This window comes from Pyrus communis, chromosome 8 (genome assembly GCF_041283825.1).
Source record: "Pyrus communis isolate YQ-2024b chromosome 8, ASM4128382v1, whole genome shotgun sequence".
NCBI lineage: Eukaryota > Viridiplantae > Streptophyta > Magnoliopsida > Rosales > Rosaceae > Pyrus > Pyrus communis.
In genome coordinates this window covers 22,474,153-22,495,695 of record NC_142572.1, presented here as the reverse complement: position 1 = coordinate 22,495,695, position 21,543 = coordinate 22,474,153, and the positions used below count along the sequence as shown (strand labels likewise).

General features: G+C 37.1%; 3 protein-coding genes across 3 annotated transcripts; all 3 read right to left on the bottom strand.

Annotated features, from left to right (window-relative positions):
- Positions 1–362: 362 nt before the first annotated feature.
- Positions 363–2,810, bottom strand: AP3 (K-box region and MADS-box transcription factor family protein). Its single transcript, XM_068457520.2, has 7 exons — positions 2,561–2,810; positions 2,368–2,434; positions 2,204–2,265; positions 1,929–2,028; positions 1,291–1,332; positions 893–934; positions 363–773 (listed from the first exon to the last, which is right to left on the bottom strand). The coding sequence occupies exons 1-7, from the start codon at positions 2,746–2,748 to the stop codon at positions 744–746; spliced, it is 531 nt and encodes a 176-aa protein (XP_068313621.1). The 5' UTR covers positions 2,749–2,810; the 3' UTR covers positions 363–743.
- Positions 2,811–4,347: 1,537 nt separating this feature from the next.
- On the bottom strand, positions 4,348–10,077 carry LOC137718201 (V-type proton ATPase subunit a2). The gene is made up of 18 exons (XM_068457704.2): positions 9,815–10,077; positions 9,675–9,719; positions 9,349–9,471; positions 9,169–9,276; positions 8,887–8,997; positions 8,618–8,791; positions 8,247–8,384; positions 7,851–7,958; positions 7,624–7,731; positions 7,350–7,498; positions 6,861–7,014; positions 6,611–6,771; positions 6,316–6,522; positions 5,755–5,938; positions 5,569–5,652; positions 5,258–5,451; positions 5,079–5,138; positions 4,348–4,984 (listed from the first exon to the last, which is right to left on the bottom strand). Exons 1-18 carry the CDS (start codon positions 9,968–9,970, stop codon positions 4,780–4,782), a joined length of 2,469 nt encoding a protein of 822 aa, XP_068313805.2. The 5' UTR covers positions 9,971–10,077; the 3' UTR covers positions 4,348–4,779.
- An 8,051-nt stretch (positions 10,078–18,128) lies between these two features.
- On the bottom strand, positions 18,129–20,771 carry LOC137718562 (protein SHI RELATED SEQUENCE 1). Its single transcript, XM_068458115.2, has 2 exons — positions 19,481–20,771; positions 18,129–18,947 (listed from the first exon to the last, which is right to left on the bottom strand). Exons 1-2 carry the CDS (start codon positions 20,151–20,153, stop codon positions 18,517–18,519), a joined length of 1,104 nt encoding a protein of 367 aa, XP_068314216.2. The 5' UTR covers positions 20,154–20,771; the 3' UTR covers positions 18,129–18,516.
- Between the last annotated feature and the right edge of the window lie 772 nt (positions 20,772–21,543).

The window sequence follows — 21,543 nt, the reverse complement described above, 5'->3', positions numbered from 1 at the left end:
GGAGAAAAAAAGTTGTGATGGAGTTTTTGAACCGGAAAGGAAGCACATCAAGCAAATCCAGTAGCTTTCAATTTTGTTGGGTGTCCACTTTCCCAAAAGGGCTTGTGGGGCCTTCCTATTTTGAAGGTCACACTTGAATTTTTTGAAAAGAAAATAAAATTTCAAAATCGTTATTCTCTCCTCTTTTTCTTCTTCTTTTTTTCCAAAAAAAAGACCAGTTGATACTATAGTCCATCTTTCTGGAGGCCGAGAAGATTTACATAAGCATTTATTTCAGCCTTCTCACGCACTAAGAACCAAACCGAGAAGGTATCGTATGGAATACGGATCTAAAATTAATCTATAATTACTTAATCATCCCATGATAGTTAACTTAGATGTTATTCTTGAAATCCTCTAAAAAAAAAGAAACAGAAAAAAGGGAATTGAAATCCTCTGTGTTAGGTCACATGGCCCAAACATTTAGGCCCAACCACATATGCAGCCCACCATAACAAAACGACATCGTGATAGGTAATACTGCGACTACAAGTCTACAACAAACAAGTTCAAATTAACAATACATGGGTAATTAACCAAATGTTTAACTAATTACTGCAGTGGTGGTGGAATCTGATGCAGCTCCAGCAGCAATGCAGTGAAGATTAGTGGGATGCGATTGGTTACTACTTCTCAAATATGGGAGGTCCTCCTACATTTGGTGAGCAGCCACACACTGAATCATAATCCCCTTCATTCTCTACTTATTCATAGTGTATACCGTCCCTCGCATACTAATTAATTAAACCAAAAACAAAAACAAAACAAACAAACAAACAAACAAAAAGATTTCAAAGGTCGGAAAAGAGTAAATATAATTTGATCAATTACAAGAGAGAGATTAAGTGCATACGAGTTCGTGAAGACTCATGTTTATATCTGCTTGGCTCTTTACCTATAAAGCAACAAACGGAGAAAAATAAGCGATTTCGTTATATAGTACAACTTAAATAAGAAACGAGATCAAAAAAAGGAGAACGTGGTACGAGATATGATATTGACAATTATGTAATCAATATATAGACATCATCATGATATGCGAAACATGTTGATAATGGATAACATGTTAATATGTTTGCACTTTGTCGATATCGAATAAAAAAAACAAGTCAACTGATAAGACGGTCTAACTCACATTTTTTTCTCCCCAAATGAACCTTATATCAACCAAAGTAACTTAAAAAACATAGAAATTAATTAACAAAGGATTGGCAACTAGGTTTAGATGGTCAATTAGCAAGGGTTAATTACCTTTTTCTTGGTTGTATCAATCTTATTAGAGATCATCCGAACCTGTCCACCATCGTACACATATAGTTAATGTAAGATTAGGAAATTAAAACTCATCTACCCTACAGTCTAATATACACCTATAACTGTAAGAGGAAAGAGCTTTACCAACACATTCGGATATAACTATGACGGATTAATGATATAATGTTATGTAAAACAGTTAAAACACATGATATTGTATCAATAATTGAGAATGCCAAAGTAGCATCTCGAGGCGTAGGTAAGTCATTCTCCCTTGTAAGAGGCAAGGCGACTGTTGCCCTCGTAACCAATATAAACTAAATTCCTTTATCTTCAAATGGTTTATAGGATGCATATTAAGAAGAGATTTTTCAGAGTGCGAGAACACAATTCAATACATCAAATATCGTAATACAAGAAGTTGGATAGTTGAAAACGAAATATTTTCGACCACTTGTATTATGACATTTAATGTACAGGGCCGTGTTACCAACTTTTGTTATATTAATAGTGACTTGCTCGGATTTTCCTTCAAACTAGCTATATCTGATTGGCTTTGAATTTACCACAGTAATCCCTCTAGAAGAATAATATCAATTAATTAAGAGCTACAACAATGGCAACACATATACAACCTTGCGCTGCCGAATGACGGCGACGGCAGCTTCCACCTCTTCCTGGAGACCACGCAGTTCATCGAAACTCAGATCGTTCAGACAATCCCCAACTCTCTGCCTACATATTATACTCCGATTAACTTGAAAAACAATAATTTAATCAGTAACAAATTGACTCCTATGCAGTGTTCTAAGAGTTCTCGTCTAGGCTCCACTTAAACGCCTAGGCGTTAGCCCCTGTCTTGACTAGCGTCTCTTAGAACCTTGCTCCTATGTAAATATCTATTAATTACCTGATCTGCCTCCGAAGATTCATGTTCACCTCCTTCAGCTTCTTCAAATGCTCTTGCATTGCCTGCAGTGCACACACATTAACTACCACAAACATTTACGCATATAAGCGTATTGCAAACGCTAACCAATTAGTAACTTAAAATGAAAAACGAACGAGGAATACCTCGTAGTGCGAGCTCCAAATATCGATTCCAAGAGTCTTCCGGTACTGATCCAGCAATTGCTTTGTTCTGGTTAAGCACAATTCATCACTTAAGCAAACGACGAAACCCAGAAAATCCAACAGTTTGAAGAAAAACCTAGGGTTTTAGAGAGAGAAAATGAGAGGGGAGAGAGAGAGAGAGTGAATGGATTACGTGGTGGAGGGGCTAATGTACTCGTGGACTTTGCCGGAGCTCGAAACCATGATGAGAGAGACCTCGGCGTCGCAGAGGACGGTGAGCTCGTTGGCCTTCTTGAAGAGTCCGTTCCTTCGCTTGGAGTAGGTCACCTGCCTGTTGGTCGAGTTCTCTATCCTCCTGATCTGGATCTTCCCTCTCGCCATCTCTCTCTCTCTCCTCTCCTCCTCCCTCTCTCTCTTCAAATCCGATCTGAAAATATGAATATCTGAAACTCCGAAACGATTAGATTTAATAGAACAAAAATAATTAACAAATAATTAAGAGGAGATTAGGGTGGCAGAAGGGAATTTACCAGAAATAGAAAGGGTTTCGGGTTAAAATCGGGTCGGATTTCGATGTGTGGGGACCCATTGATGGAGATGGAGCATCGTACGTCCGCTTTCCGTTCTTCACCAAATCACGGTTTCCGTTCTGATGTAACATCCTACGGCCTACGGGGTTTGATAGATTCAGTCAGGGCTACCCTAGCTACCCTAGCTAGCCAAATTTTTAATGGTAATTAGAAAGGAACCAAACGGCTAGTTTTAAGGCGCGCTTTTGATAATTCAACGACGTGTTTGCCTTCCTTCCCACCGTTTTAGATAAATTGTATGATATTAACTCGTTTGCAAGTATTTTTAAAATAACTAAAAGTTTTTTTGGTGAAAGTATTTTGGGTTATAAAAGTACTTGAAGTGTTTCGTGCAAGAAGCATATTTCCAAAATTCACTTGTATTTTTTTTTTTACTGAAAATTGGTTTCAAAAGCAATCTTATAAAAAAAAAATTTCAATCATTTTAAAAGTACTTCCAAATAAACACTATATCTATGTCAAGGAAGCAAAAAAAATCTTTAGGCATTGTTGAACTTAATCGTTGGTGGGATGTATTTTAAGAGTTGTTATAACGGTAAATTTGACTCAAATCTCTTGATCCACGTGCTTCAGACCTAGAGATCTGAAATAAATCTAGATCCACAAATAATGAGACAAGAGTAACATTGATATTTACAATTTAACCAAACGTTTTTTGCCATTTATTTATTGGCAAGAATAAAAACCAGTGGTCAAAGAGAAGGCATTGGTGGATGCAATTAGATGTTTCAAAATTGGAACCCCTGGATTTTTCCCTGCAGGCGTGGTGAGGGCGTCGTAGGCTGGAGCAAATAGGCTTGGGACAATCACGAAATTTGAACATGTTAACGTTGTTCAAACCTTCAAGTAACGTCAATGTCAAATCTCTCACGCGTCTAATCGTATTTGACCCCCGCCCAATTTCATGCCTCGAACAGATTTCTTCTATCAAATCCACATAATTCACCAATCAGAACCTTTGAAATTTGATCAAACAACTACGAACAGGGGGTCTTTTAAAAGTTATAATAATTTTAGCGGTTGGATCAAATTTAAGAGCCTGAATTTGTGGATTATGTGAATTTGGTAGCCTAATATGTTAAAATGGTAGTTACATAATGAGGCCCTCAACAAGGGAGGCAATGGCCCAATTGCTTCATTGGGCTACGTAGAAGGGCGAGGCCTTACGCTTAGCCCAGGTTGGGACAGAATAGCAGAGCAAGTACAAGTATTAGTAACATAGCAAAAATGCATTCCTCGTCATTAATATGTTTGCTCACCGAAATTGTGACCTCTCGGGTTTTGCTCTTCTCTTTTCGTTTTTATTCGTTGATTCTGTTTAATTTATTCAATGAAAAATTTGAGAAAAACAATGGTCGAGTGCTAGAAAATAAAAAGAGTGCGAAAATCATTTCTTAATATCAATTCTACTTGATTTATAAGTGAAAGGAATTGTAAGTCTAAAAAATTGATCCAAAACACAGTACCAAACATGAATTTTCTCTTACATTAATCGAGAAGTTCATGAATAGATGAATCCTAACAGTTATGTATTAGTATATTTGTACGTCAAATAATATCGATACATTTCTGTTTGGTTGACAACGAAACATAAGCCCGAAAGAAAAGGAAAGATTATATGAAAATATCACGAACCCATGAGACCCCAGCGACATCTGCAACTAGCAATCGATGACAAGAAAGAACATGCTCAAAAAAGACTGAATCCAAACTGCATGACAAACCTCCGGCTATACCTGTATTTTGTACGTTTGTCACACTCGTACCCCCGTTCGAAAATAATTTATATGTATACAAAAATTGTACAAACGACGGCAGTGCATCATTCGTCCTCCTCGCTGAGCAATGCAAATGAGAAGGGATAGAATTTGTAACCGGAGCCCTCATAAAACTTGTTCTGGAACTCCACCCAGTGAAGCCTCAAGGCATGTAAGAATGCACTCAAGGTCTCCATCACTAGCAGCACTCCGACTGTCGCGCATATAAAGACGATTATGCCAATGATCAGAATGATCACATTGTTGTACCTGTAGTGATTCCGAAACCATTCATTACTCCGATAATTTGAGGTCTCGACTTCTGTGACGAACGAAAGATGAGTAAAACTGTGAAAGAACTTACCCCCAGGCTAGAAGTAGAACCTTGTCGTAAAATACACTGGACAACTCCGAATGAGCTAAGCTGAAGAAGGCAAAACAAGGGCAAACAAGACGATGTAATATGTGAACCGTACTGAGTTAGATGCCTAATTATGCTTCAAGTCGATGCTATTAGATGGTTGTAAGTTGTTATTCACTCACCTGAGTGCCCATAAACGTAGATATGAAGCTGTATTAGACACCGCTCCAAGCACAAATTCTATGGTATGTATGAGTTGGTGTACGAAGACCTCGGTGAATTCAAATTCCTCATGACCAGGCAAACTTGGGTGGTGCTCCTCGTCAAGAGGGTCCTCGCCGCTGTGAAGCAGTGAGTAGGATTGACCTTGGTGCCTCTGAGAGAGGTAATAGGTCAAAAGAGAAAGACGAAAAAGAATAAATGCAAAGTATAGAGACTGTAGGACACAAGAAACAGATGTTGAGATATGATAAGACTTTAGTTTCAAGTTTACCTCCTCATGCTGTTTCTTCAAGAAATAAGGCTTTGGAAACAGCATCCATGGTACAGCAACAAGAGCCGATAGCAGTAACAAAATCTGTAATTAAACACAGGGAAAAAGAAAAAAAAATTGTTAGGAATAGTGTCACTCTTTCGTACTGATTGAGAAATTTTACAGCATAATTGAAGAAGAACAAACCTGAAGGAATCTTTGACCCCAAAAAAGCTGATTTTCACCGAGGTCGTCAGTAGGACTCAGGAACATATATATCATTACATGATACAAATCGGCTTGTGAACCAGTGCACCATTTCACAATAATTAGGAGAGAAAGATAGCCAAACAGGCTGTTTAAAAATATCATCTGAGGAACAAATTGGTACCTAAAAGAATAAGGTTAGGTTGTCAACATTAAGAGAGTAACTCATAATCTTACACATGCATTCTCCGAAAGAGAGTGAACAAGATAGAGGAGAAGAAATACATATCAAGTTTCACATTTAAGGTGGACGGGCATGTCATGCGAGATATACGATATCCCAAACAGTCACACTAGAGATGCTTTATAGGAAGTATGATACACATAAAGATAATTCTTTTTTATTTTTTTTTCTTTCTTTTTGCGCGGAGAGATAAAAGATAAAGATAATTCAATTTCAATCACACACTGATGGAAATTCCTACTCCTATATATATATATATATATATATATATATATGCATATATTAATGCAAGATCGAGGTTGAGTAGTATAGCTTACCAGATATTCAGTCTATCCGCAAAGAATTTTGCATTAAAGTAACTCAAAACGATTCCAAGATTCATCTGGGCTACTCCAAGTAGGATTGACATCTTCATCTTCAATGAGTTAAGAAATGGTAACTCAGATCGAGAACCATGCCATTTGGGATCCACACCAAATGGATAAGTGTCACGAACCTTAGTCAAACCAACTGTAGTAGCGTCTCTGCCACAAAAAAGAAACCCAAGTTTAATCAACTCAAATGGGATTGAGAGACCACACATATGTTAAGGATCTCAGGCTGATTGTGTACCTACAAGACGGGTCACGGCACCCATAGGCAGATTTCCCAAATAACTCAAATGGGACCGAAAAGAATTCATTATATATCAGTCCTGTGTAAATTGAGAACAGCGCCATCATCATAATAATATAACGGCCACCAAATGTCATTTCTATGATGTCCCCGAGTTTCTGTTGTCAACAAATCAAGTTAATAGAACCGTGTGAAAGTTACAAGAAGCAAATAGTCCGTCTACGGTCACAAAGCCATGCAGCATTACCTGGCTAGAAAACTTCCTCTCCCGGATTATGAAATAGAGTGATGCCAGCAACAAGCAAATACCATGTCCCCAATCTCCAAACATTACAGCAAAAAGGAAAGGGAATGTGATAATGGTGTATACGCCTGGATTAGCCTCCTGATACTTGGCGACCCTGTGAGGATGATACATTAGACAAATTCTTCCCGAAATGATCTCATTCGGAAACATGAGTTGTGCAGTCTAAAGTAAAATAACTTCAGTAGGTTAGGAAATGGTCTTCCTTTCTGTTTGATGGAAGAGAAGGAAGACAACAGGTAAAGAACTCTAAAAATTATGTTTTACCATTATAAACAGGTTAAAAGAAATAAACAGGTAATTCCCAAACTTCCCCAAAAGACCTCACCCTCCCCCCTCTGCCACCCCTGCTCTCAGTCTACCAACTCTCATGATCCTCCTACCGAGCATGGTGCAACACCTTGTATAGGCATAACTTGCAAAATGACTCACCCGTATGCATCAACAATTTCTTGAAAAGCAGAAGTGAATTTGTTTGTGCGGAAATATGTCGGTGGCGGTTCCTTTGTATGTAAAACCTGGAATATGGCGCCAAGTTGAGAGTTGCTATCTAAGGATGCCCGCTGCAGCGCGTTTTGAATCTGTGAAACATCAAGCCTATGTTAATTGAAAAATTCTTCAAACATACCTTGCACTTGCAAATGATTCATGCCAAGTTTTAGCATTGAATACAATTTTGGAAAGTGTTACAGGATAAAGATCAAACCTGGTTTGAAGCATATACAGGACACCAACCTTCTGCAACAAGACACATTCTACTCACATCAATGCTTAGCATGTTTAACGTATGGTAAATGGATTTTTCCTTCTTCACCTATCGAGGCATAAAGGAATAAAACTCACCGATCAAACAAAACTAAACTCACTGACTATGAAATAGAAACATGAATGGAGAATTAGAAGCTAGATGCATAAGTATTTGGAATAACAAACCAGAAGGTTCCACTGCTCGTATTGATGACCAATTGTCTGTAATAAACTGCTCCTGTGCAACAATCCAGCATCTATGGTAGTCTTCAGCTCTGAAAGTTTTCCAGACACCTAGAAATTAAAGTGGTTATAGAATTCAGAATTCAGATTACAGAACGAGTCAGTGACTGTAATTAAAGATGGACACACTCATCTCTTATTGAGCACAAAGTTTGATATTTTAATGATAATAAATCCAGACTATTTAAACTCAACATTTAAGGAAAACCCCTGTATAAAAGATATACACATACAGATACACACATTAATACAAAAGGAAATTTTGAATCTAACCTTAATTAAGTTGTGGTAAAGTAAAGCTGTTGATTCCACATATATAGAGGTAAGAATACTGCATACCTCATTAATCATCTGAAATTGTTTTCCCAAGTCATCTGTAAATGGGTAACGGTTTGCTCCAAAAGCTTCACATATTTTCAGAATTTTGTTCTTTGCCCTTTCTCCAGAATAGAAGATGATAAACACATTTTTCTCAACCTGAAATATATTAACTCGTTAATTTCCCGAAAAGAAAAAAAAAAGTATTCAATCATCCTGCAGGAAGACAATGATATCTAGGCATACTAGGATTCACATACATGAAAAAAGTACAGCATGCAGCAAGATTAACCATCATCTGTGAGAGTGCACTTCCACAATAAGTAAAATAAGACGGACAGTTCACAAAAGATATATATGAACATGAAATAGTTATGTTATTGAGTATTAACCTTCTCTCCTGACACAGGATCAACGACACGGTCATTGACCACAGCCTGCTTCAGAAACACATTACCCCTGGTTGCACGAAACAGAATCCTTTCAAAAGCCATCGATTTTTCTCTTGGAACAAGACCACTAACAGATCCGAGTTTAACATGCTTTGATGGATCTGTTGTCATTTCCTACAACAGAAAATACCTAAGCATCAGTCAAAGGATATGATAAAAGAATTTCATCTTAAACGAAACAAATGAAACCAAAAACTACAAATCTGCACTTGTTCGAGTAATAATGGACTGTCGATGGATCTTTCCATACTATGCTGCACTTCAAGTTCTCTGTGCAGAGCTGCAGCAGTGCTTTGAGCTGAATTAAAAAACTCGCCAGCCTGAAACGAGTAAACAAGTTGAGTTCACTTTATGGATCACATGAAGGGAATCAATAACACAATAACAAATAATTACAAATTAAGTTGCGGAATTTCTCATGACCGCAACAAACTAAAATGTAAACAACGCTCTCATAGAACTAACTGCAATTACAGTAAAACAAGCCATACCTTCTGCAGAACAAGTTTATATTCTAACAATTCACTGTAAGTGCGTTGTAATTGTTCGTTGTTCGCATTAATTTCTAACAGCTCGGCTTCAAGTTCACCAAGTTTAACCTAGCAAAGGGGGAAAATGATTCAATGTAGACCATAGAAAACTCAAAATATCAACTCAAGTACTGAAACTACCTCCAAGTTATCGAGATCGATGTCATTGCTAATCATGGACCTTGTTGAGGGAGACAAGCCGGCCTTGTTCATTTGTTCCTTGAAGAACCGTAACCTCCGAGCCATTTCACCACACCGTTTGATCTGCATCACACAATTTCAAATCCACAAACAAGATTTTCAGATCAACCATATTTTTTTGCAAATCTACTCACAAAACCACAGATACTACGGCAATTAATCGCCGATTCCAAATTCCACATCCAATTACTTTCTGATAACAGATTATTTCATATCGTATGAAATTAAATTGGTTCATTAATTCAAAAAATAAAAAATCAACGAACCTGAGTGGCGTATGTTCGCTGGAACGGGCTTTTTTCCGCATTGAGCTGCAAAAACAAAACAAAAAATCCAAAATTGAACAGAAAATTATAAAATAAAAAAAATTGAAAGGAGAAAGAGGAAATGCGAGAGCAACGATTACGTCTTTGAATTGAAAGAGGCCGAGATCGCCGAGGTAGGAGATGGCGTGGCGAGACGACTCAATCGGAATGATGAGTTGGATTAACTGCATTGGCTCCGACCGCAGCAGATCCATCGTTGGACAGCACCCTCCTCCCGCCGCTTCCGTCGTCCCCATTTTCCCGGCAAATTTTCACAAATCTGTTATTTTCTCTCTGGGTTCTTCAAACGTCAAACTGTTTTCTTTTTCTTATTTATTTATTTATTTATTTATTTCTGTGTCGTGTACCGCACACCTACCGTTTTTTCCTTTTTTCAAACCTTTTACTTTACGTTGCGGCGTCGTTTTAACTTTGACGTGGCGCGGTGGGCGCTCTCTGGATCACATTGGCGGGCAGCTGAAACGCAGCGTTTCGTGGAAGATCAGATAAATGCTTGCATCTGGTATTCCAATGGTTCGGTGGTAATTGTCAACGTCGCATTCACGTTTTTATTCTGATTCGTAGGTTGACTTGGACTCTTCGATCAGTCAATTGGAGCCCATGAATGTCGGTGGCCCAAGTTCAATTTCATGACTTAAAAGCCCCTTCAAATTGGATTTCGCACTGATTCCATTAGCAGGGTCCAAGCCCACTACAATTGGCTACAATTTTGAATTTTAATTATTTTGTGGCTATATTGCCAAAGAATGTAAAAAAATAAATAATCATTTCAAAACTTCTTTGATAAATAGATCTGTATTTAGTCAAGCTGCCTAAAATAGTATGCTTTTTTCTTTTTTTTTTTGAACAAATGATAATGTCTATAGGGGTGGGAGAGTGGTGTAAGCCTCACAACGAGGTTCAAATTCACCTTTGACGAGAACTAAACCTAACATCTATCACTTACAAGTAAAAAGAATACCACTAGACCGTAATAGTGCATTTTCCCTTACCACCTTCCTTATAATTTAGATGAATTTTGTACTGACTATCTTATTCTGAAACTAGGGTTTTCTATATGAGAAAAACCCATCCTTCCCAATAAAATTTCTACTAAAAAAAAAAAAAAAAAAACATTTTTATGATATGTAAGATAAGAGACTTTAAAATCAACCAAAACTCTGAAGAAAAAAAAATTCATTAAACATCTTAACATAAAAATGGTGGATGCAATACATTTGAAAAACATTTGTGTCGAGTACATTTCTTTAGTAGTGTTCTTGTAATATAAGTGTGCTGAATTGAATGTTAATAAGAGGAGTGTATTCAGTTGGGATTTTGAGGAATTTTGATGAATTTTATAAATTATGAATCTTGATGGAGTTTAATTAATTTTCATGAATTTTTTTTTAGTGAACTCTCTCAAAGAAGATGTGAGATTTGTGAATGTTTAAAATCCACTATAAAATATCTCTAATTCCCTTGAATTCCTCAATTTTTTAAAACCCTGTCAATTTATAATTCAATACACCTAAACTTTCAAAGAATGACTTAAAATCATAATTTTTGTTTTCAAACAAACGATATTATCTACACTAAGGGGAAGAGAGTACGCTTAACCTCACAATGGGCTAGCAATAATGTGGTTCAAATTCACCTTTGGCGAGAATCGAACCTAAGACCTCTCACTAACAAGTGAAGAGGAATACCACTAAAACGTAATACTAAATAGCGACTTAAAATCATAATTGAATACCCCTGAATTTGTAAAAAGAATTAAAGACTAAAAGAAAATCATGTATTGGTCTGGGCAAATCCATATGTAAAATAGGAGATAAATAAATATAAATGTTTTTCATGACCTTATTGAGATCCGACCAGAAATTTTTATTTTTTATTTTTTATGATTTTTGAGCAATTCCTAATTTAATCCTAAGTAAATAAATACTAAGGGACATGAATAAATGTAGATAGGCACAAAGTAAACATTTTGATTATACTAGTGAGCCTCCGTTTGGATGAAAGTTGCGCTCTTCATAATTTAGATCCAATAAAGTTATCTCTTTTCGCTAGACATTAAAATGATAAACACACACCGTTTTTCACACCCTTGTTTAATATTAAGAGAAATTAGGATGCAATCCCTAACCACCAATATCATTTGACTGAAATCCTATTGATTTTAAATTTTTGATCAAAGTCCTTCTACTTTATACACATTAACATATTTACATTTAAAACTTTATGCCATCCATAAATGTAATTAATTCATTTCTTTACAAAATTTCATAAGATTAGTAGAACTAATCAATTCCTACATATCAGGCAAAACAAAATATGTTTTTGTACATAGATTTTTATTTCGTTTATATCTAAGTTTGAATTCAAGTTATTTCTTTAATGGGTACATGTGAATTTAAATGTACCCATTGATGCATTTGGGATATTTGTACCCATAAAATTGTTATGGTTTTTCTGGACTTGTTACATGTACAATTTTTATAACGTGTATATTTGAGTTCCACGTTACAATTGATACATTCTTTCTCACAATTCCTTTGTTGGGTACAATTACAATGGGTACATATAAATCTGAGATAATATTATAGATGGGTACAAAGATGAACACAAAAGGCAGGTTTAATTTGCACTTACTGTGTAGAAAGACAAAAGAAAATTTTGGTTCATGGGTACAAAGATTGAAACATAAACAATTGTAACACAAATATACTACAATTAACGGTGTTATGATTTTGTACTCTGCAACTTTTGGATTGCTTGGGTGATTTTACAGAAGACAATTGTGTGTGGGTTCTAGTTGGCTAGGTTGTACCCACTAGTAAGCAGTGCAGATTATTTCAAATTCGAAAATCAAATTGAACTCATATTTGGTGTGCCTGATATCACTAATATGTGATATAAATTTGGGATAATTTGGAGGTTAATTAGATTGGATAATTTGGAGGTCTTAGTGGAAGGGTTGTAATTTAAGGTGCATATATGTTCATCGTTAAGATGAGCTAGCAAAATGTAATTTATCACAATGTAATAAATAGAGACTTGAATTAAAGTTTTTAAACTAATAAGATGTGAGTCTATAATATATGATCAAGTGGGACCGAAAACTAAGTGTCCCTTAATATTATTTGTTGCTTTTGATGGTAAAAACAAAGAGCTAGAGATGTGTGAAAAATTAAAATACGTGCGTGCAAATCATTAAAAAGCAAATCAATGATCTCTCTTCATTGGCCCCTAAGTAGATTTGCATAAGTGGTGGATTGCCATAGAATATTATTCTTCAATTCACTGCGTTCCAAGTTCAAACATCATCACTCTTACTATAAATTAAGGGAATTGTTATTAGCACTTCAAAAATCTCATTTGATATTTCATATTTTTTATAATTAGAAAGAAAAATACATTTATGAGGAGTGTAGAATAAAATTTTTAGAATGTTAATAACAATTTCCTAAATTAAAATAGATATCACTTGTAATAAAATAGATTTACAAAAAGGGAATTGTTATTAGCACTCCAAAAATCTCATTCTACACTCCAAACTTTCTATATTGGAAAAGAAAAGTACACTTGTAAGTTGTGAGGAGTGTAGAATGAGATTTTTGAAGTGATAATAACATTTCTCTTACAAAAATTGTAAATAATTAAATGCAAAATCGAAAGTAAGATGCCTTGAAGTCAGGGCCGGCGGGATTGAGGATGATGGCAGGCGTTATGGCCTTCTTGTAAACAAAAACAATCACAAGGATTAGCAGGAGCACCGCAAGTACATACAGATTACATACATACATATCCTATGTATATTCTCACAGTCACACACTGACTGCAACAGAAAACCTAGCAGTAGCAGCTATATATACGTAGCGCTAGCAGACGCGGATGTGTTCTGGACCACCGTCGTAGTTAAACCGCAATCCGCATGCGGCCTGGCCACAACCCTACGCTCCGCCTAGCCCTGCTCACCCTATATCTATATATAATATATAATAATCAAATATTATATATATATATGTATATATTAGGAGGAAGAAATGATAAACCCTAGCTGCATTTGTTCCACTAGATGATCTCATAAATTCTACAAGGGTTTTTTTTTTTTCTTTTCCATCTACGTAGCTAGATAGAGAAAAGCGGAGGGATATGGATAAAGAGATGGGGATGGACTACGTGCACACGGCAGAGAGCTACAACTCGATATCATGCCCATTTCGTGTCCCCTAATTAGCGATGTGATCGCTATTCTGCTCGACCGCTTTATGTGCTTCAACGGCCGAGCGGGTGAGGTAAGTTTTCAAAAGCGGATGTCCACCTCTTGGCATTCAAGTTTGAGTCTTTTTCTTGTGCGAAGTAATATAATTTAGACTTTTGTTGTATCAATAGAAATCTTGAAAAATAAGTTCCGCACACACTTTTCAGTCTCTTTTTACATACCCTTTGTCACATCTCAAGCCTGCTCCACCACCATAGCACGATATTGTCCGTTTTGGGCCCTGACGACGTCCTCACGGTTTTGTTTCTGGGAACTCACACGAGAACTTCCCAGCGGGTCATCCATCAACTCACACGAGAACTTCCCAGTGGGTCACCCATCATGGGATTGCTCTCACGCGCTACTCGCTTAACTTCGGAGTTCCCATGAAACCTGAAGCCAGTGAGCTCCCAAAAGGCCTCGTGCTAGGTAGGGATAGAAATATACATATAAGCATCACTCCCCTGGACGATGTGAGATCTCACACCCTTGTTGTGTGTAAATTATCCTTTAATTGATTCAATTTGAAAATAAAAAAACTCTTGAGCCTATAACGTTTCCCTTACTATTTATTTTTCTCTTGTGCATGCAGGGATCCATATTTAAAATTTACTAATAGTGAGACTACTAGTACAGTAGTTCTTATATATACCCCACATACATCACTGGTTACTATTAAACACGCATCTCTCTCTCTCTCTCTCTCTCTCTCTCTCTCTCTCTCTCTCTTACCGCGAGCCCTAATTGACTCGTGATGATCTGATAATTCTGAGCACAAAGCCAGAAAATAAGGGTGATTGATTGCATACATGGTAGTAGTGCAGTTTTAGGTCAGTAAAGTCAAGCGAGAAAGACACCCGGAGAATTTAAATGAAAAAGTAATCAGCAGTACGTATAAGTCCTCGATCAAACCTTCGTTCAACTTATGTGGGTCAATACAAATACTGTTTATTCGTTCCATCTTGATGTGTCAATGTTTTCAAATTTCAAATACAATTGATTTCAGTGATCTCGATATCAGTTTGGTGGCTAATTAAGTTTCCTCTAATCAGTCCGAGCGTTGGAAGGCCAGGCTGTTGTAACAGTATGACTACTTAGTCCTCGTTCAAATTAATTGTTTTGCATAAATCTGAACTTAGCTAAGTTGATTAGAACTACGTGCTTTTCTTGTGCACCTAAGTTGAAATCATCTTTTCTCTATAACTAAGATAAATTTAATGTACAATATGGTTAATCGAAGATAAAGATTGAAAACTGTAAGCATTACCCCAAGCTAATAAGGCTTCCACATTGCGAGGGTCACAGGAGAAACATTTATCGTACGCAATTTTATCTTTACTTTACAAATATGTTGTTTTCAAAACTCGAATTTGTAACATTTCAGTCACAAAAATACAATATTTTCGTTGCACAAAATTTGTTTTTATAAATTCAGAAATTAAAAATCTTGACGTACGAGATTTGGGAAATCAAATCACAGATACATATAGTCTGACTCCACTCCGCGTTAACAATCTGATCAACCAAATCCCTTTTTCCTTCCACGGTTGTTTGACCGTGTCCTTCCCCGGTTGTTTGACCGTGATCATTTATATATATATATATATATATATATATATATATATATATATATATCTCTCTCTGTGTGTGTGTGTGTGTATACTTATATACGTATATATAGCCTTAGATTTGACATTTTAGGTTATACATGAAACAACCTTTCTTTTTCCACATTTTGCTGAGCTAAACAAAGACCCGTCAAATACTAAACGGGAGGGTCAACAACTAGGGTTCATCTTTTTTCCTGATGCATAAAGTGAGACACTGCTAGGTTAAACTAGTTATAGGGTTTACACGGATCTAACCTTAAAGATTATAGGTCAAAAGTACAATAACTACATCTAAACGTTAAGATCTCGAAATATCCACCATAGAATTTTCAATATTCTTATATATAAGTAATATTCATTCCAGAACTATAAATTGCGGGTGAAAGAATCTTATGAAGAAGCACATCCTCTTTAACCAATACACATATGGCCACATTGCGGGGTGGATGGAAATAGGGAGCAAGATGGTCCTAAAACCATTCGAGTTTGGAAAATATACATGTGAAGGTCTTCCGATAACCTTCCGAATGTTTGGTATGATTTTTTTTTGTACCTACTAAATATTTGATGTAATGTATGCATGCTAAGTATATCTCGACATGTTGCGTCAACAACACTCGACAAATTCTTTCAATATCACTTATCAGATTGCTTCGGCGTATGCCGGTATTTGTCGATAAGTGCACAACAAGTCATCCAAGTAAATAAACTGAGTTTTCTTTTCGTGCTCGGATCCTATCTAAATAACTTGCATTTAGTTTAAATTCTAAATCCTCCACTGCCCGCATTTACCTAGTACTTCCCCCTTCAATAATAAAAAATATTTGTTATCTTTATTATGACATCCAAACGCTACCAATTATATATGCATGCTTAACTCCTTAATTAGGTTTTTTTTTTTTTTTAATAAATACCCAAACACGAAAGAAAATCATAAATAAATGAATAAATAAACACATATACATAAGAAATTGATCATCATCATCAAGTGTACGTATATATAACAAGGCTATAATGTTTTAAATCGGACGGTGGAGGATGCGGTTGCACAAGTTAGGGTCAGAAAAACTATACAAAACAAGGGAAATTTTGGGGTAAGCTTTATGTTCCCTTCGTGATTACCAAATGTAGCAGTCTATGGAAGCGTCATTAAAGATCCTATTGAATCATGCATGCAATTTTGTACCTCAGCCTATATCCCCACTATATAGCTATATACATACATATATAAATAATCGAGATCCTCTCTGAATTTTCTCTCTGAATTTTCAAGTTCGAAGCCTCCGTACCCAAAAATTTGGGCCGTTCAAAGGTATATAGAGAGATCCGAATTCTTGATTTATGTGAGGTACGTAAGCCAGTAGAATCAATAAATGAGGGTTGTAGGGTTTTAAATAATGGTTCGGATCTCTTGATCTATCAACTCCGAACACAGAATAAAAAAGAATCTCAAATATTTGTAAATAAACACATCACATGCACACACTTTCAGAGTTTAAGCTGCATTAAACATTAAGAGCTAATGCCCAGCAATTAAGCTGGCTGGATATATAGGTCTTTCCCTGTTTCCCATGCATGTCACATCGATCCACGCTTGTCAATTTCAAGTGCCCAAATTATGCAGTTTTGCAGGCAAGTAGTTGGCGTTAATGCCTTTGTAATTATCCTTATACGTAGCTAACTAATTAAAGGATTTGTGCTCATCATACAGATACAGTTCTACACACACAAACACACAGAAGAGAGAGACAGAGATAGAGTTTATCTTTCCGGAGTAGGGAAATGCCTACCCTGCCATTTGTCAATGCATGCGCATTTTGAAAGCCCTTCGAAGGAGGGGAATAACGTACATAGAACGAGTTCACTGCTGTCGTGATGTCACGATCCAATAATACACTAACATATGAAAGGTTCTTTTCACATAGTGTTGTATTAGTGAACCGAAACACCACTGTGTCAGTAAATCTGGTCTATGTAAAATTTTCTCTAAAAATAGATGTAGAGTACGAAACTTACCTACAATTTCCGGGACGTCACTGTGACATCTCAAACTAATAACAAAACGTCATGTGTAACTTTTAACACCGCATGATTAATTCGAAACACTAGAGTTTAATATGAGTCATTTTTCTAGACCTAGATCTTCCATGTCATTCCATCCTTTCGTTCTCCCTTTCTTTTTGTTTTACAGTACTTGATGAATTTGGTAGGACCGAAAGGATCAAAACAGGAAAGAATTTAAATTCAGAATATTGTTTAGGTAACCAAACACGAAACCTAGTAATTCATCCGGCAAGGGAACGGATAAACTGGAAAAGCGGTTTCGAGTTCACCGCCACTCAGAAAACCCAGATATGATAACACTACTCATATCTAATCACTAATCTAATTAAGATTTAATTAAACTAATTAAACTGGTCAACCAAATAACACATAACATAAAACATGATCATAAACAAACAATTTATATGCAATGCGCACATATCCAAATGCATGCTGCACAAAACAAGTAACTAAACCACACACAAAAACCCACGATAAACAAATGGTTAATTTAGATTAATTCTAAATTAATTTAGATTATTAAAGAGTCACCATCATCATCATTGATAAGAGTTATCTTCATCAAAATAAATAACCACGAAAACTCAGAATTGAAATTCGAACAAAAACCAAACATCCCTGTCATCCAAATATATATCGTCCTCGTCATTCATGAGTCGACATCTCGATCCAATTCTCCAGCCCTAGCTAGCTAGGTCTTCTTCTACTTTGAGTGCGTGAGATTAAATTAAGAAATTTAAAACCATGATAATCAGAGAAATAAACATCATCAGCTAGACTAATCAAGCTAGTAGCTAGCTGACAATAAGAGATTTTGGTTAAAAGCAAACAAGCAAATACTGCCATTTTTTTTGTTTTCGGTTTAAGACCTCGGAGGCGGAAAGTATTGCGTACCAGCCATGAAAGCATTGAGTGGAGCTGGGAAGAGAGAAGGGTCAAGCAACGTACTAGACGGATTGCCAGAGGTCCCGCCGGCAGCTGCGACCGCTACAAGATCATGTTGCTGATGATGTGGATGACCTCCTCCTCCTCCGCTTCCACATCCGTCTTGGTGGTGATCATGACTAGTACCTCGACCGCCCGAGGAGCTCTCACCACCTCCTCCTCCAGAACTTGGATAATACTGACCATCGATGCCCTGATCGTACAGAAGTCCCTTGAACACATGCCCTCCGATGTTGACAGCCGTTTGATACGCGAATTGCTCATCTACATCGTCCATTGCACTTACTTTTACGCAGCGGAACACCGCCGGTGAGCTCACTTCTGGTGGAAATGGATTCAACTCCAACCCTAGAATTTGTTCTCCCCCACAACAAAGAGAAAAATAAGTAATATCTCGTTGTTATTAATTATAAAGATTACATAAAACAGGAATATATGTAAATTATGGTGAAGAAATTTCATGGAACTTTTGCTTCGTCAGGTTTACTAACAAACAGTGAAAGCAAAGAACAAGGATGTACAGAAAGAAAAGCATGGAGAGTGGGTAGCTGTGTGGATCCGTTGGAGTTCACTATATTCCCACACGCAAACGATCTATATCGGATTCGATGGCGGAAAAAATTCCAAATGAAATTTTAAATATAATTTTGTCCCTTAATTCCTCGTTGGATTCACACTTTCAGCAAGATCTACATCTTACTATATATTGTGGTTAAATAAGCAACAAAATTATTTTGTTTTTCAAATTTCTTAATAATGTCAAGTGATTAATTCCGAAATTTCAGTAGATTTCCTCCCAAAAAAATGTTTATAATTTATAATTAAAGCAAAATTTTGGTGCAATTCTTATATATATTTGTTTGTAAAGCCAAAAGTTTTACCTGACGTGTTGGAAGGAATACGAACGCAGGCAAGAGAGTTATCTCTTAGCCTTTTGGGGTTTTCACCTCGAAACTGTATCTGCTGTTCTTGCTGTTGTTGCTGGTTTTGGTTTTGTTGTAAGGCCGAGAATTGTTCCTGCCGCTCCCGTCGTTTCGCAGCGGGAACCCACGTGCTCTTCACGTGTGTTTGGCACTGAAACCCTCGGCTCTTGCAACAGGTCCGGCACCTAAGGTGCGGACAGTCTTTCTTTGCTTGGTTCCCACAGTCCTGGCAGTTCATGCCGCCGCTGCTGCTTCCCAACCCTCCTAATCCTACTCCTCTCATCATCGTCAGCCTCAACCCCGCCGACAGATCATCCGCCGAAACACCGTCGCTGTTGTTGTCCAGGTGTCTATGGTTGTAGCTAGGATCCACTCCAAACGAGTAGTAGTTCAAATTTTGGTGTGGGTGGTATTGTGATGGCCATATCTCAAACCCCTTGTTGTAGATCTCAGCCTGCTCCTCGCCTGATGATCTGTACAAAAACAAGTTCCCTCCTCCTCCTCCTCCTCCTCCTCCTGCCGCCGCTTCCGCTGCTGCTCCTCCCACTCTCCCGCTCTGATCCTCTCCCGCTTGTTTGTCACCGCTGGTTGGGCCTTGATCTCTCCCTCCTAAGCAAAACAAGCCTGCCATTTTTCTGATGACCTCAATTTTGGGTACAAATCCATATTAATTAACCGCAACTTGAGTTTCCTTTTTTGACCCTGTGATCTTATCTGTACTCTAGTACTGTGCGACCGTGTGTTTTAAATCTCCGCGATCTCCTTGCGGGGTTTTTGCAGCTTTTTGAGGGGCAAATGTTGGGAATATTTTAGAGTTAGGGTAAGAATACTAAGAACTAAGAAGAATATTAAGGAAATATTTTTTGGGTTTTGTTGGAGTTGGGTAAGGTGAGTAATTGGAAGGGTTTAGAAATGAATCTAGTGATGTTGTCGTGGAGTTCGAAGCAATAATAATATTGGCACGAAATTAGAGCCCTGCAACCGCCGCCATGGAAACTGCACCAACTCTGCCCCTACTGCTGCTCCTTCCCTTCCTTCCTCATTAACTGCCCCAACCCCCCCTCTCTTTCTCTCTCCTCCCTCTCTTTCTCTCTCTGAACCTGTCCACTGTATGCAAGTTTTTAGTGAGAGAGAGAGACTGAGCGACTGGGAGATCGACTAAACCATCTGCAAGTCCTTCCAGTTTCAATCAACCTTCACAGTTCACACGGCTCGATCCCAGACGTCGTATCCTCACTCGACGGTCCTCGTTCATCCACGTGTCGCCGCATCAGCTTTGCCTTACTCGTCATTGCACCGGAAAACCCGCGTACTACTTTTTTCTGACCAGTCTCTGTAATTAAGATATTTTTTTACCCATTTTGATTTCTCAATCTTACCCCCCAAAAAAAAACACATCTCATGAGTAATTTGTTGGTTTATCTTCACACCCTTTATTTTTATGTTATTTTTTCATTCAAATTATATTTTGAATTTCGTTAATATAAATCTAAAACTAAAGGAGAATAGGTAAACGGTCATGTAGTGTCTGAAAATACAATCGTAGTGTAATTTTTCTTATAACATTGCATCATTAGGCCGAGAATCTAAAAAATTAATCAATTCATTTCATCTAAGTTGTTTTCTTAAAATGAAATACATCAGCACTATCGTTTAAAATTTACCATTTTACCGTAACATGTAAAATAATACAAAACGTTATTTGTGTTCATGACTCCTAAAATTTCTAATATCACATCCGTATACATCCTCACACTTCATGACAGACCTATATCTAGAAGCCATGTGTACTTTAAGCGCCCGTGACTTTATCCAACGAGTTTCTAAGGAACCCTAGAAAACATCATCTTCTTTTTTTGGGTAACGTAATTTAGATCGAGATTTACGAAATTCTAGGGGGCCGCATTTGTTTTGACGTCGCTGGATGCCTCGTGTCCCACTAAAATTCTTCGGGTAATCATTTTGTGATTGACTAATTGATACAAAAAATTTGGTGTTTTGTGATTTAATTTGGGCGGTTG

What these genes read in the sequence shown, in the direction of transcription:
- LOC137718201 (XM_068457704.2), bottom strand. Translation starts at nt 9,970, where the DNA reads ATGGGGACGACGGAAGCGGCGGGAGGAGGGTGCTGTCCAACGATGGAT. An exon ending in AGAGGAAGTTTTCTAGCCAG is followed by an intron (nt 6,772 to 6,860) that starts GTAATGCTGCAT and finishes TGTTGACAACAG; the next exon opens with AAACTCGGGGACATCATAGA. An exon ending in TGAAGAAACAGCATGAGGAG is followed by an intron (nt 5,452 to 5,568) that starts GTAAACTTGAAA and finishes TACCTCTCTCAG; the next exon opens with AGGCACCAAGGTCAATCCTA.
- LOC137718562 (XM_068458115.2), bottom strand. Translation starts at nt 20,153, where the DNA reads ATGGCAGGCTTGTTTTGCTTAGGAGGGAGAGATCAAGGCCCAACCAGC. An exon ending in TATTCCTTCCAACACGTCAG is followed by an intron (nt 18,948 to 19,480) that starts GTAAAACTTTTG and finishes AACAAATTCTAG; the next exon opens with GGTTGGAGTTGAATCCATTT.
- AP3 (XM_068457520.2), bottom strand. Translation starts at nt 2,748, where the DNA reads ATGGCGAGAGGGAAGATCCAGATCAGGAGGATAGAGAACTCGACCAAC. An exon ending in TTTGGAGCTCGCACTACGAG is followed by an intron (nt 2,266 to 2,367) that starts GTATTCCTCGTT and finishes TGTGCACTGCAG; the next exon opens with GCAATGCAAGAGCATTTGAA. An exon ending in AATCTTCGGAGGCAGATCAG is followed by an intron (nt 2,029 to 2,203) that starts GTAATTAATAGA and finishes TATAATATGTAG; the next exon opens with GCAGAGAGTTGGGGATTGTC.